The 15,492-nt window shown below is 36.9% G+C and overlaps 1 protein-coding gene across 2 annotated transcripts in view; it reads right to left on the reverse strand.

Annotated features, from left to right (window-relative positions):
* Positions 1-5,640, reverse strand: part of F5 (coagulation factor V) — a 76,581-nt gene extending 70,941 nt beyond the window's left edge. For both annotated transcript variants that reach the window (XM_074308303.1, XM_074308302.1), the window contains exons 1-2: positions 5,121-5,640; positions 2,279-2,370 (exon numbers count right to left, since the gene is read on the reverse strand). In XM_074308303.1, coding sequence (XP_074164404.1) covers positions 2,279-2,370; positions 5,121-5,317 — 289 coding nt within the window. In that variant the 5' untranslated portion in view covers positions 5,318-5,640. The remainder of the gene's footprint in view (positions 1-2,278; positions 2,371-5,120) is intronic.
* Between the last annotated feature and the right edge of the window lie 9,852 nt (positions 5,641-15,492).

Genomic DNA, 15,492 nt, shown 5'->3' on the forward strand with positions numbered 1-15,492 from the left:
CTTTCTGGCTATGTGACTATCCCTCAACTCCAAGTTTCCATATCTATAGCATAAGATTGGATCATTGTCCCATTGCAACTCTATGAATCTATGAATGAACCTATCTTTCAAATTACACCCCTTAGACCAAGCTGAAAGTATGGAGGTCAGCACATATGTGCTAGAAAATGTTTAACAACCAGCCTTCCTAAGGGGAAAAAAAAAGTCTAAGCAAGACAAACTTCTAAGTTTAATTGGAATTATTAGCATTTTCTCTCTCATCATCCTCGTAGTCTCCTAGGTTCACAATCTACATTCTCTTTCTATATCCAATTTATTGCCAAAGTTTACTTATTTTACCTTTGTTAGCATGTCTCACATGTCCCCTTTTCTTCTCTAATAGTCTACCCCAAAACACACACACACACACACACACACACACACACAGACGTCCTTCTCTCTCCCCCCCCCCACTCTAGTCTGAATACCTAGTCACAAAATTGATTTTCTTAAAGTTCAAGTCAAATCATGTCATCCCTCCTGAATAAACTTCTATGGCTCCCTATCACCACGGGAACCCTTGCTCCGTTTAACCTAGTCCATCCCAACTTTCTCAGTCTTCTAACACTTTATGCCCCAAGAAGTACTCTTTAATGCAGTGACACTGGACTCCTTGCTATTTCTCAAACTAGATTCTTATCTCCTAACTCTCATTTCCAGCCATTTTCACTGACTTCCTTCATACTTAGAATGTTCTTCCTTATCTTCATCTCCTCCTTCTACCAAAAAACCCTTTCCTCATCCCCCTTAATTCTCCTGAATTCCCTCTCTTGATTTCAGCCAATTTATTCTGTTTATAGCTCATTTGTACATTCATTTGCATGTTGTCTACCCCATTAAATTGATTGCCATTTTTGTAATAAGAGCTTAGAACAGCGTTTGGCACATAGTAGGCACTTAAACATTAATCGGCTGACTTTCTTAAGTTGAACTAATCAACAAAATAACAAATTAAACCTGATTTAAGTCTGATTTGCCAATTTCTGAGGTGCCAGTGCTCACACTGAAAATTTAAGAGTTAGTTCTGCCAAGCAATTCAAAACTGGCTCCAATGGGCTAGAATGGAAAGTAGGAGACATAGAAAAGGAAGAAAATGGAAAATTAGAAGAACAAACAAAACCAATTTCCATTAAAAGGGGAAGTAACATGTGTCTGTTCATCTCACTTAGCCCTAGTTTCAGCATTATTAATATGCTCCTGTTGAGAATCATAGAATGTCAGCTTTAGAAGATCATTGTTCAATCATTTTTTACTCATGTTTGACTCTTTTGGCCACATTTGGGATTGGTTTGCCATTTCTTTCTCCAACTCATTTGATAGATGAGGAAATTGAGACGAGTAAAGTGACTCTTGCGGAGTCACACAGCCACTATGTGTTTGAGGCTGGATTGGAACTCATGAAGATGAGCCTTTCTAGCGCTCTCTCCACTGGGCCATCTAGTTGTCCTTCAGTTAAGGTAAAGGAACACAAGCACCTACCAGCTTGACAGAAACTGAGTGGTCACCGAGGCAGGTGACATAATTTCCTCTTCTTCAAAATGGTAATAATAATAGCATCCACCTCACAGGATTGTTAAGAGGACCAAATGAGTTAACATAAAAATGCTTTGCCAAATCTTAAAGCATTGTACAAGCTAGCTCCAGCTAGGTCTCCATTAATCCAAGTAGGTTCTATTTTAGACGAATTTGGAGAATCTGAAGCCCCCACTCTTTGCTGATTGCTTGGTGTTTTGATGGATCTGTCATCTCAACATTGAAAGTACTCCCTCCATTCATGCTGTTTGTAACTCATCTAACTGGTACAAATCATGTCTCTGTCTTCTTGTAATTTGCCATGGTGGAACCATCTATCCAATGTGAGCAGGGGCCTTCCTCTTGCACCCCCCATTTCCTAATCAGCCTTAATCACTTAAAGGGTATTGTCTCAGTCAAACTGAGATCCTTTGCTTAAAAAGGCCAGGGTTTCCCACTGCATCCCCAGCCATCTCCAGTCATCCAGATCTCTATCTGACCACTGGACTGAGATGACTCTGGAGGAGAAAGTGAGACTAGTGATGTTGCCCAGCCCTCTTTTACTCAAATCCAATTCATTTCCAAGTCATGACATCACCTCCTTGATGTTATAGTCCTTTTTGAGAATGAAAGACAAAAATAATATTGACAGTAGAGCACAAGGGATGTCAATCAGTCTAACCCTCTCAAAGATGTATAGCTTTACAATTTGTTTTTTGAGATTTACCTGAAATGTCCGATCTTGGTTTTTCTTGTGTGAAACCTGCTTCATACTCTCTGTAGACCATTTTCTTAAAGGTTGGTTCTGAAGGATTTAAACTAGGCATGAAACACAAAAGTTCTGTTTAAAAGCTTTTCTATGGATATACCTTTATGATTCAAGACATCTTTTGTAATAACTTGTAGGAAGGATATTTTATTTACTTTTTTAATTTCATTTTTCCAATTCAGTAAACATTGGTTCCTATTATGTTCCAGAAAATGTTCTAGGCTCTGGAGATGCAAAGATAAAAATGGCATAGTTCTTGCCCCCAAGGAATGAATGGAGTGGAAAGAAGGGAGGGAAAACTGAATAAAAGATCTAAGTTGATAAACATTGGACAAGATTAAGGAGTGAGAGGTAGGGAACTAGCTGAGATTCCAAAGCCAAATGTGGTATAAACACAACCAGAATTGTAAAGAGACTTCAGATCATACATAAGAGGTTCTTTTAAAAAGACTAAGTATGTTTAGCCAGAAGACAAGATTTATGGAGAGACTTGATGGCAATATACAGGTATAGTACTAACACGGCTCTTCTAGGGAAGGATGTTTATATGTTCAACCTATTCCCAAGAGACATGACTAGGTGCAAGTAGACTGAAATGTCAGGAAAGCTTAACAATTATAATTATTCTAAAGCAGAATGGGCTTCTTAGGAGATCTTCAAGCAAAAGTGTTGAAGGAGAGAGGACAGATTAATTTACAGGTATGAAATGCACAATGGACTAAAGTCCCTTCCAACTCTTAAGTATTGTTTTCTGAAGTCATTCAATAAGTTTTGTTTTCATTTTTAAAACTTATCTCAGGGCAAAAAGTAAACATAATATTTTGTTCCCACAGGTCATTTGAGTTCCTATGTATGTAAATAAAATAAAAACCTCTAGCATGTTTGTTCTCTTGCACTAAACTTTGGGGAAAGAATTGACACTATCATGATTTTTCTCTAAAAGTTTTCTTGTTCAGTGATTTCAGTTGTGACTCCATTTGGGATTTTCTTTGCAAAGATTTGGAGTGTTTTTGCCATTTCTTTCTCCAAAATTATCTAGTTATTTGAAAAGTCACTTAGATTCTCCAACTAAGTTTTGGCTATAATGGGAGGACAGTTAGGCAGCTTTTCCAATTTAATGAGCCAGGTTTTCCCCTAAGTTCTTTCCACCAAAGAAATCTGAGTGGCCTGATGGTCTCAGAGTATTACTCCTTGCCATAAGTTTTATGGGGCTTCAGTAACAGATGCACCAATTTTACTCTTTGTAGGACTAAGGTGGAAACTCTTTTAGAGGGCAGTGGTTGGAGGACAGAACCAACAGCCCCCTCACAAGCTAACCATGATGGAATGGGTCTCTGCAGAAAAGTTTCATGGTACTTTAGTTATTAACTAGGCTTGAATCCAGTATAAACAAGACCCAGTTACAACCAAATTAGTTTCCTCCAGATAAGCAGGAAAGTATGATTGTTTTCTTTGAATCTTCTATTAATAGCAGGTCCCTAAATGTGTTAATATAAAAGTAGATTATCATCTTATACTTCAATCCCATTAACATTCATTTAATATCATTACATTTTTAAGTGGAGAATTTTAGTTATTTAAAGATCAAACTAGATATTTTGTAATCTAAAGGACTCAGAAAATTTTGACATGATCTTGGCATATAACGCTGATTTTGTAACTCTGAAAGAGGAACATGTCTTTCCCAATTGCCTAAGATGTGGTTTTAGGTTGAAATAAGTAAAATATATCCCCATTGGCCCAGTTTAAAAATAAAATAGAATTCTCACCTACTATAGCTTTGCTTTTTGATCCCAATTATTCTAGAGAATTTCCATTTCACCTTTGAAAGTCTCTTAAGCTGTGAGACCAGTTTGAAAAGCAAACAAAATCTTTTTAAATTCTAACACCCTGTCCTATATACATGCATTTTAATCAAGATTTGACTAATAAAATGGCCAATCTAAGTGGGACAGTACTCTCTTATAAGCATGTACCAAGTAGCTTTGAGGAAGCAAAATTTTAAAAACCCCAACATAAAATCATTAATCCATTACTTTTTCTCACAGTGATTTTTTTTGGCACCTTACATAAATTAGAAATCAAATGATGATAACAAGCAATTTGGATTTGTATGTTAAAATCTGTATCTGGACTTTTTAGAACATATAGATAATAAAATCCTAGAGTTCAGACTGGGAGAGATGATCCTTAAAGGTCTTCTAGTTCAGCTCTCTCATTTCAAAGATGAGACTACTGAGACCCAGTTGTGACTGACTAAAAAGGTCACACAAGTAGTTACTGTCAAAAACAGAATTTGAACCCAAATCCTTTAATTCCTAAGCCAATGTTTTTTCTATTGTATCACACTATCACCTGAGATCCATGGATAATAATGGACACAAAATATAAAGAGTTTTTAAAAGCAATCAAATAGATAGGAATAATTTTTACTTTGGCAATTCAAAAAAGGATGTTGACAATATGGTTAAATGGAACAGTTTATGCTCAATATTTTATAATTTACCCATATTGAATAATTGAATTCGCTAATAAAATGGCATTTATTACAAACACAAAGATCCCAGCTCAACATACTTAATAATTAAGTGTTCCCCAAGTAACAAAGTGCATGACTACAGGAGTGATTGCATCATGACCAGGATGTTACATCATATCCTGTCAATTGCAGTTAAAAAGAGGGAATAGCCAGGTCTAGAGTGAGCTTCCCAAGGAGTCTTTCCCAGAGAGATAATGAGGTGACCTTCCTGTGAGCTTCTCTCCTGCTCTCACTCTCCCATTGTCCCCATACTTCAGTTACCTTGGGTCGTTGGTCTGAGGGCGATAGGTCCAGTTGATGATCTGAGCAGCTACATAGCGATGTCGGACAGCTGCTTCAGCCACATGCTGCCCCAAGCCCAGCCACCCAATACCCAGGACCACGAGCACCCAGAGGCTTGGGCGACCCAGAGACATAGTTGCCAACAGCAGCCCCAGGAGCTGCTGGGGCTGGGGCATTGGTGACTCCAGAGAGTCCAGTCAATTGCAGTGAGCTCTGGGAGGCTGTGGGTGGTAGTGTCCTCCCTCTATGGGTTCTGTCCGAAGTCTCAGCACTCACTGAAATTCCCTCCCCCTTCTTTGGAGCTTGCAAGCTTTGAGGGAGGCTGCTTCCCCTGGACAGGTGGTTGGCTGGCTCACTGCCCAGTGGGACAGTCAGGTGTGAAGGGTAGCAGCTAGTTTCTCTGTCTCTTCTGATTACAGGAAACAGTGAGAAAAAGGACCAGAGAGTCCAGTCTCCGGGAAGGAAAATGATCAGCAATTCCTGAGCCAGTGAGAGGACTGTATTCCTTATTAACCTCCCAATCCTAGAGCACCACTTAAGCTAATAAAACCTGCCCCTTTCCCCCCCCTTCCCTCATGCCCCAAATTTGCCAGTGTCAAAGTTCACTCTTTTTCAAGGCTCTCTAGCTGGAGCTCATATAAAGGCCCAACTCTTTTCCTGATCCCTCACTTTCTGGAATCATTCTGAACTAAAGGAAAATTTTTTCCATGATTCCAACCATGATATGTTCTCTGTCACTTCAGGTGTGTGTGGAGGCACATCAGGTCTTGTAAAGAGCTCAAGGTTAGGGATGGAAGATCCAAGGTTCCTGTCCCAGTTTCATTTCTTTATTCATTCTCTGTGCCTCAGTTTCTTAATATGCTAAAAAAAAAACTACTTCAAGGATCTACATTAGCATGGTGCTCTTTTTTCTGGGTACAGATCATAGCCCACTTGTGTCTTTTCATCTTGTGTAATTCTTTGTCACTTGTATTCTGTATTCTTACATAAAAGGTAGTTCCCATTTACGTAGCTCTTTGAGGATTGCAAAGTGTTTTCCTTACAAGAACTCTGTAAGGTAAGAAATGTCAATATAATTATCCCCATTTTAGTGATCAAGAAACCTGGGGAGAACAACTGATTTTTGTGTCTGTGGTCATGCAGGTAATAAGTAACTGGGATATAAATCCTGGTCTCTTTACCAGGGTCAGTGTCTTTCTGGAATCCTGCATTGTTTCTCTTCAGTATCTATCCTCTCTTTCTCCTTAATATTTTACAGAAATCAGCACTTAGATTGTCTTTCTGTCCTCTTCCATTCCCACAACATGACTGACTCATCCCTATTTCTGATCAAGCACGTCCTGGATGAAATCTTCTATGCCATTTATCCTATGAAATTTATCATTGGTATCAATCCACACGCAGGGCTTCTTAAACTTTTTCCACTTACATGACCCCTTTTTACCTGAGAAATTTTTATATGATCCTAGGTATATACATATAGAAAATAGGTTTACAAAGCAAACATTTACTGATAATAAATCAGAATTTTGTAATCCCCATATTTAGTTATGAGATTCCATATGAGATCAAGATTCACCCTCTATAGGGAAGCAGTGTTTATCAGAGAATAAAACAGCTCTGGCTTTGGAGTCAGTGCCCATGAAAGGATCCTGGCTCTGTTGTCCAATACACAAGTGATCCTGGATATACCTCTGCATCTTTTGGCACCTGTAGAAACCTCTAGTTGGCCCGTAATCCTGGCTTTTCTCTCACTCAAGGCTCCTTCTCGTACACAGAGCCTGGCTTTAAAATAATCTTTGTTCTTCTCACTTTCATGTTCTCTAACTACCATCACTTAGCAAATTTTTTTCTTTTGAGCTTCCCTCCATCCATATAAAATACCCTGTCCAGCTATTGGCTATAGACATAATCTATAGGACTTTAAATTATTTTTCCCTGTCGAGCAACTTGGAATCTTGTACACTGCCCTCCTGTGTTAGAACTCCAGGACATAGATTGATGTCTCTTTATATGCCAGTACCCATGGCTTCTCATTTTATTAAACATTCAAAATCTATATATTCATCTCAAATTTGTCACTCATAGGGATTATGATGCTATAAATCTCAGCACTCTCATAATTCCTTTCTTCCATCTCTCCCTCTGCTTCATTGCTCCTAAATCTAATTCTAGATTCTCCAATAATTACACTCTTGCCTTTTCTTCCAATAAATCTCCCTTTCTTTGGTCTCATTTTCCTCCCTTTCCTGATCTTGACCCCGTGATTGACCAATTTAACTCTATACTGTTCTGTTCTATTCCCTTTAATTTTTTGTGCCTTTAACCAATGACTACACATGACATTAGGAATCCTCTCATTCTCCATTAGAGAAAGTTGTACAATGTAGGTGACTGATTCAATGACAATATGTTATACAATCTTAAGTGAGTCTTCACAGAGGCATGAGAATCCTTCTTTCCTGAATCTCTTCCTGAATCCTAATTTTCATATTGGTCATTCTATTTGGGGAAGGGAGGTGAAAGGGAGGTTTTTCCTTCCTTAAACATCCTGCAGTACCCTTTATCTTTTCCCTTCTGAAGAGAGCTTGAAAGCTATTTTATAAAAAAAAAATTTGAGGGAGGTCATTTATCATGAACTTTTTTGTCCCCAATTCTATATCTTTAAATTTTTCTATATCATCCCCCATTATCCTTCCATTTATTCCAAGACTCTGGTTGCAGTAGTTTTCCTCATTCAAATAACCTCTTTTATATATGTCTTTGATCTCATCCACTCTTGCTGCTTCTAAGAATTTGATTCTTCTATCATATTTTCTTTTTATCTTATTTCTTGATAGAAATTCTTATAAACAGTTTGAGGTCTCAATCCTTAAAAATTCTTCATTTGATCTTAGGCCAGATTCCTACAGTAACCTCTGCTTGTTGCCATAATTTCCTCACCTCCCATTTAACTTTGGACAGAAAGTAAATGCTTTCTAGTCTGATCACTCAATTAAAACCACTAACTAAATGATAAACTGAGGATAACCAAGGTTATCATCATATTTAAAATAGTTAGATCCATGATCTTGTCTATGTCCTGAACCTTCTTGACCTCCCTAAAGATTTTGTTGCTTCCTAGACATCTTATCTTTTGATCTTCAAGATTTTCTCCTTTGTTGTTGTTGAATTTCTGTCATGTCCAACTCTCTGTGACCCAATTCATTAGCACTTATTAAGCACCTACTATGTAGCAAGCACCACACTAAGTGCTAAGCTGCTAATGTATTCTTGACTTTCCTTAAAGAGAAATTACTTTTTCAAAGGATAGAGGGAATTGAAAAAAGAACTAAATTTCCAGGCTTGGTTAAACCAACAAGAAAACAGATGATAAAGACGAAATAATAGAAACATTAGAAAGAAGGAACCAAGCTCATCTTAGTGGGCAAATGGAAAAGCCATCAGATTGCACTCATAGGTAATTCTATACCACAGAATGGAGACTGGGTTTAGAATTTAGGATTGCTCTTGAATGTGAAATAGCACCCCAATAATTTTGCAGCAGTAAAGTATAGAATCAAGTGAATTCAGAGATAGGAGACAGTGTCATCTCATGATATGTGTAATTGTCCATGGTATTTTGAGAAATCTGGGTTTCCCAAGACAACAAGAGCATTTATTTAGTGCCTGCTATGGTGCTGTGCTTAACACTGAGGATATAAATGTAAGAAAGTGAAAAAAATTGATTCTGCCCTCAAGGAATTTAAATTCCAAGGGAGGAAAGCAACATATAAAAAAGAAACTAAATGGTTAGAACAACTGGGAAGAAGGTACCCACAGTGAGTCATGGGGCATAAGATCTGGTGATAGATTTTGAAGAGGAAATATGACATGCACACACTTCCCAAAATGGAACTTCCAGGAGAAGCTTATTGATCAGGGGAAGGAGCTACAACAGCAAAAGCATATAGGAGGAGACCAGTATGGACTTCCAGGGTGAGGAGGCCACTGGATTAGAATGAACATCCAGGTGAGGATGGTGGAGAAAGCCTGGGGCTTCTGTGAGTGTTTCCTCTGTTCTGAAAGCAGCTGTTGACTCAAATTCAGTTCATACTTAGCACATTTCTGAAGGCCCTACTATTTATAAAGCAATCAGCTTTATACTTCTTTAAGAGCCTACTATGTGCCTAGCTTTGTGCTTATAGGCATTAGGGATACAAAGAAAAGGAAAACCATGGAAGAGGTGACACATAAAATATGTTGAGTGACAAAGAGAAGACAAGAAAAGACTTTGATTTGAGCAGAATCTTGAAGAAAGGCGGGCAATTCAGGAGGCTCAATTGAGGGGATGGCCAGTGAAAAGGTGGAGTTGAGATGAGAAGATCAGCAAAGCCAGGGTCTCAGATAAGGGTTTTCAGAAGTTTGCAGAGTTTTCAAACATATCCATCTCTTTGTGACCCGACATGGAAGTCATTTTAAAATAGTTTGCCATTTCCTTCTCCAGATCATTTGGCAAATGAGGAAACAGGGTGACTTGCCCAGGATAATATAGCTATTAAGTGTCTGAGGCTGGATTTGAACTCATGAAAAGGAGTCTCCCTGATAGAGCCTAGTGCTCTATCCTCTGTGCCATCTACCTGCCCCATCCCACAGTTAGGAAGGGTTAATAATACGGAAAGTGGTCATAATGAAGACTAACCTTAAAAGCGTATTCTATCTCTTTTTTCCCCCCTCAATGTTGTTAAACATTCACCAGCACAACCCTAGGTATGACCATGTCATTCCCCTTTTCAATAATTTCTCATTGCTTCCTGTTGTCTTAAGACTCAAAAGTAAACTCCTTTGTTTAATATTTAAAACCCTTTATAACCTGGCCCCAACCAGTATCCACCCTTACTCATTACTTCCCTTCCTGTATTTGTGTGGTCAACCAGATTGGTCTTCTTACTGTTTTTGTTGTATTTTGTCATTTTCAGTTTCTTTAATGTCTCATTTAAAGTTATATACACTTGCAGATCAGTTCCACTTTAAGAGAAAAACAATGTTTTTGTTAGCATTACAGGATTGTTCATAAGCCTTAAAGTATTGTGTTTAAATGGGAGAATAAAATGGGAGAATTTTTCCATATCTCTCTAGAATTATAGGAGTGATAGCGAAGGGATTCACAGCACTAATTTAGTCAAGGGAAATTTCCATTGATAAAAGAACCCTTTACTTCCTTGGTTTCCTGTCACTGGGGTGATATCAAGAGTGAGGTGTGCAACTCCTCTTAGGGTAGTTCTGTTCCTCAACAACTACATCTGTATAACTTATATTCTCAAATGTCATTAATAGGATCATATGAACCATAGCACACATTCTAGTAACTACACCCTGGGTGTAGGTACCGCAGTGCCTAAGGGAATGGGGCTTAAACTCTTTTGTGATTGGGAACAATAAATAGAACCAGAAGAAAAAAAACTATGTAGGTTGATGTAATAGGGCACCAAAAACCCCACAAAAGGAAGAGAATTGCATTCCAAGAGCACTAGGATTAATAAATCAAAAAGGTTAGGCAAGAATCAACATAGGAGGTCAGCTCTTTGTAGAAGAGGAATGTATATGGTGTACATAGCCCAAAGCATTTGTTACAGTGTCTCATGCAAAGCTATTTCTGAGCCAGTATTATTATTGTATTAAGATACTAGCCATGATTTCCTCTCACTCAGCTATTTCATCCAACAATTAGACAAACATTGATTAAGCACTTGTGTTCAAAACCTTGTGGGTTCAAAAGAATAAAAAAGCAGGAGGAATCTTGCTTTCTTGTTTCTAAGACCATTGTTATTTTTAGTCATTTAGTCATGTCTGACTCTTCGTGACTATAACACACCAATACCATCCATGATTTTCTTGGCAAAGATATTGGAGTGATTTGCCATTTCCTTCCCTAGTAGATTAAGGCAAATAGAAGTTAGGGGACTTGCCTACCAGGGTCACACAGCTAGTGAATGTCTGAGGCCATATTTGAATGTAGTAATCTATCCACTAAGCATCCTAGTTGCTTCTACCTAGCACAATACATCATAGATAATAAAGGTTTTAATAAATACTTGTTGAACAATTGATTTCTCTAAATACTATATGCATGTTGTATCAACTCTTACAAGCAGTTACACTACAAGACTGAAAGGAAGCATTTATCTTCTTTATTTTCTCCACTGGAGGACCTGAAATAAATGGAGGAAACAATAATTCATTTACATGGGGATTTAAGACGGACAAAGTGCTTCCTCCACCACAATCCTGTGAGAGTTCCCTTAGAGCATTATTGCCATTTCATAGACAAGAAAGCTGAGACTTGGAGAGAACAAATAAATTGCCTACAATTGTATAGCCAGTAAATGTCAGTATCCAGAGATGAATAAAAGTTTCCTAGCTCCAAAACCAATATGTTTCCAACTAGACTATGCTGTCCTTTCCACTAGATCATACTATCTTTTCCTAGTTCATGCTGTAGGATCTTTACTTCCAGACAGTTATTAAAATGTAGAGATAATCCGGAATAGTTCATATTATCTCCTTCAGATCCACTCTTTTTCACATTAAGGTGTTTTGCTTTATATAAGTATATTTCTCTTCTTTCTTTTCTCCATTCCTGTCTCAAAGGAACAGTTGGATCGCCTGGTTTCTCCAAGGCAAACCCATCTTCTACCTGTCCCCTTGATTCTGACCCCTCTGGTCTCTTCTTGAACATTTCTCCATCAAGTACCTTTCCCCTTTCATATATCTTTAAGCTTTCTCTCTTTGATTTCTCACCCCTACAACACATGCAATTCTTTCCCAAAATATTTTTTAAAGTCTTTCTTTGATTGTCACAATCTTCTAGGAGATCAGAAGGCAAATTAGTGCAGTAGAAGGCATTTTAAGTTTGTCGTCAGATTAAATCCCCATTCTTTCCCTTACTGTGTGACTCAGGTTTGTCACCACTGGCTTCTCTCACCTGTCAAACAAGGGAGTTGTATTAGGGAAAAAGTTTCTAACATGCTCAAGCTGCATGCACTCTCCCTCCATCATTCCTGAATATGATTAAAATGTAATTGGGAAATAATTAACAAAATAAATAAATACACAATCAACCACAAATAATATTAATATGCAATTTTCTAAGTCAATTAATGACCTGCAGAGATTCTTATGTATAGCTGAGTGGCTCCCATTTCCATCTGAATTTGACACCATTTCAAACTGTAAATCTTTGTTCTTCATTTAAGTTCTTCCTGATCCCAAACTAATGAACCCAGATGGCTTTGGAGGAGACTTTACATAGCCCTCCCTCACTTAAACCCAATTCACTTGTGTGTCATGACATCCCTAATGTCATGGTCCTCTTCGAGATCAAAGGACAATCAACAATAGGGTTCTGTTTATTCTGTTCCTATAACACACACAATTCTGCCCTGAGTCCTGTTTATTGATAAGTATTCCTTATCTCCCTAGCTAGATTGTGAGATCACAAAAATCAGGGACTTATTCAAGTTTGTATTCCCACTTTCACTGCCCCCAGTGCCCTGACCCAATCCATGAAAATGCAGTAGTTACTCTATTATCGCTTATTGAATGGACAAGATTACCCACATCTGGGCAGTCTACTTTACCCTTGTCAACAGTGCCAGGGAATGAGAATCTATCTAACTATGGAAAAAATCTTGATTGTTCCTGTGCATGAAAAAAAAAGAAGCTACTACTTTAGGGTTTTTTTTTTTTTTTTTTTTTTTGTCCTTTGAGTTGTCAATATATCAAATAGGATCTAATTAATATTTAATAGATTAAATATATAGGTAACTAGGTATGTATGAAATGTGGGAACAAAAATCACCCCAAACTACTAAAAGAGAAACTGAGACAGAGCTTTAGCCAAAGTACTTTATTAAAGAGACCTGGTGCCTCTAATGAAGTGGACTCATTTCTTACTTATGATCTTTTTCTAGTGCCTTATTTTTATAGAGTTTTATACTAGACTTATTATCTGAACATTATTTTTTCTCATTTAAAAATAATTTTATTTTCAATTCAGCAGTCAAAACAAGCAGTTCCATAATGCAGTATAATTTTAAAAAATGATTGCTTATGAAACTTCAAATCCTACCATGTAAAATTTAGTATTCCCTCCACATATACAATAAAGTTATCATGCAAATCTTTTTTCCTTCCTTACTTTTCCTTTCCCCTCTAGAGATGGTTACCATTAGACACAAATGGTTACTTATGTGTATATATATATATGTACATGTGTATATATATGCATGCAAATTATTTTATTCATACTTTTATTTATCAGTTCTTTCTTCTAGATGCAAATAGCATCTCTATATGTTCTTTATTTTTTATCTGTTTATAATACTCAAAATGAATTAGTTGCTCATTCTTTTTTAATTTATTTATTAGTTTTAGATATTTACTTTTATAAGATTTTGATTAACAGTTCTTTCTCCCTTTCTCCTCTCACTCTTCCCTAAGATGGCAATCAATCTGTTATGTTATACATGTATAATCATATTAAGCATATTTTCACATTAGTCATATTGTGAAAATAGAATCAGATCAAAAGGGAAAATCATAAGGAAGCAAAAACAATAACAAAAAAATGAAAATAATATGCTTCAATCTGCATTCAGACTCCACAGTTCTTTCTCTGGAAAAGAAGCATTTTCTATCATGAGTCTTTTAGAATTGTCTTAGATTCTTGTATTGCTGAGAAGAGCAAAATCTATCAAAGTGAATCACTCGCACAATGTTACTATTACTGTGTACAGTGTTCTGCTCACTTTAGTCAGCATCAGTTCACTTAAATTTTTCCAGATTTTTCTGAAATCTGCCTGCTCATAATTTCTTGCAGAAGAATGATATTCCATTATATTAATATACCACAATTTGTTCAGCCATTCCACAATTGATGGACATCCCCTCTATTTCCAATTCTTTGCCACCACAAAAAGAGCTGCTATAAATATTTTTGTACATGTGGATCCTTTCCCAATTTTTAAAAATCTCTTTGGAATACAAACCTAGTAGATAACCTGAACATTCCAAAGAAACTAAAGAAAATACAGAATTTTGTTGGTTGATATATGACACAAGCAAAAAAAGAGCTTATCAGCAAATAAGCAAAAAATGGTATATCAGCAGGATCATAGATTGGGTGAAGCAAGAACTATATCCACTAACTAAGTGGTCCTAAAATGGATTGGCTCCTTCTTAAGTTGAGCAAGAGGAGATGGTAAAAGCTATACATACACTCCAAAAACATATCAGGCTGGACTTTCCATATCAAGCTACCCATGCTTGGTTTGGCCATGGAGTTTGAGCAAAACAGGATGGAGATACCAGTGTTTTTGTGGTTAACAAAAGTAAGCTCCAAAGCTGGAAAACAAGTAATAAATATTAATTTAAAATTTAAGACCCATTAGAATCTATATTCCTATGTGACTTACAAAATATAGTTTAATATATTGCTTATTCTTATACCTATTATATAACCAACTAAACATGTATTACTAGATGAGTATATTGAAATAATTGCTCATAATCATTACTCTAATGGTTAGAATCATAATGAACTAATACTGATGAGACTTAAGTAGTTATCCTTTCATTTCCCACTTTGATCCACAGAAAGACCTCAATTTTTCTTTAGATCATTACAATCTAAATGCATGAAAGGCAGTATTCCATGTGTAACGCAAGACCATGTGTAATGCATGGGGAAATCCCCTCATTACGGCTCAAAAATGACATTAGTAAGGGGGGAAATGGACACAATTATACCAATTTTGTTCCCTTTGATTAAATGATAACTCATATATTAAATGGAATAATAGATGTCTGAAGTGATTGTCTAACCAACATTTTTGCAGTCAGCATATGGAACACATCCTCTGGTGTAGGGAGTAATGGGACAATTGGATTTCCTCTTATATATAAATGATCCCTTCCTTTTTAGATGGTGGCTAATAAAACTGGCACATACCCTACAAGTAAGGTCTCCATAATTATAGACAAGAGAGGTAATATTCCCACAGGCCAGAAAGCACTTTTGTGAAAAGCAAAAGAATAGTATCAATCAATGCTTTTGATTCTGGGCCATATTAGGGAATGGAAGGGAAGAACTGGATGAATTGGTGGGAACAACAAGGAGTTGTGATTTGAGACTTCTGTTGGAACAGCAGAGGAAATCACTTCCTCATTGAGATCTTAAATCTATTCATATTTTGACATGACTAACATAAGCACCGGGAAACATCTCCTCAATAAGGAAGTCATACTGGATAATAGCCAAGTAAGTGAAAATATGTGGAAAATCTAGAGTAATAAAGAAAATGGGAACTTA

Source organism: Sminthopsis crassicaudata, chromosome 4 (genome assembly GCF_048593235.1).
Source record: "Sminthopsis crassicaudata isolate SCR6 chromosome 4, ASM4859323v1, whole genome shotgun sequence".
Taxonomy (NCBI): Eukaryota; Metazoa; Chordata; class Mammalia; order Dasyuromorphia; family Dasyuridae; genus Sminthopsis; species Sminthopsis crassicaudata.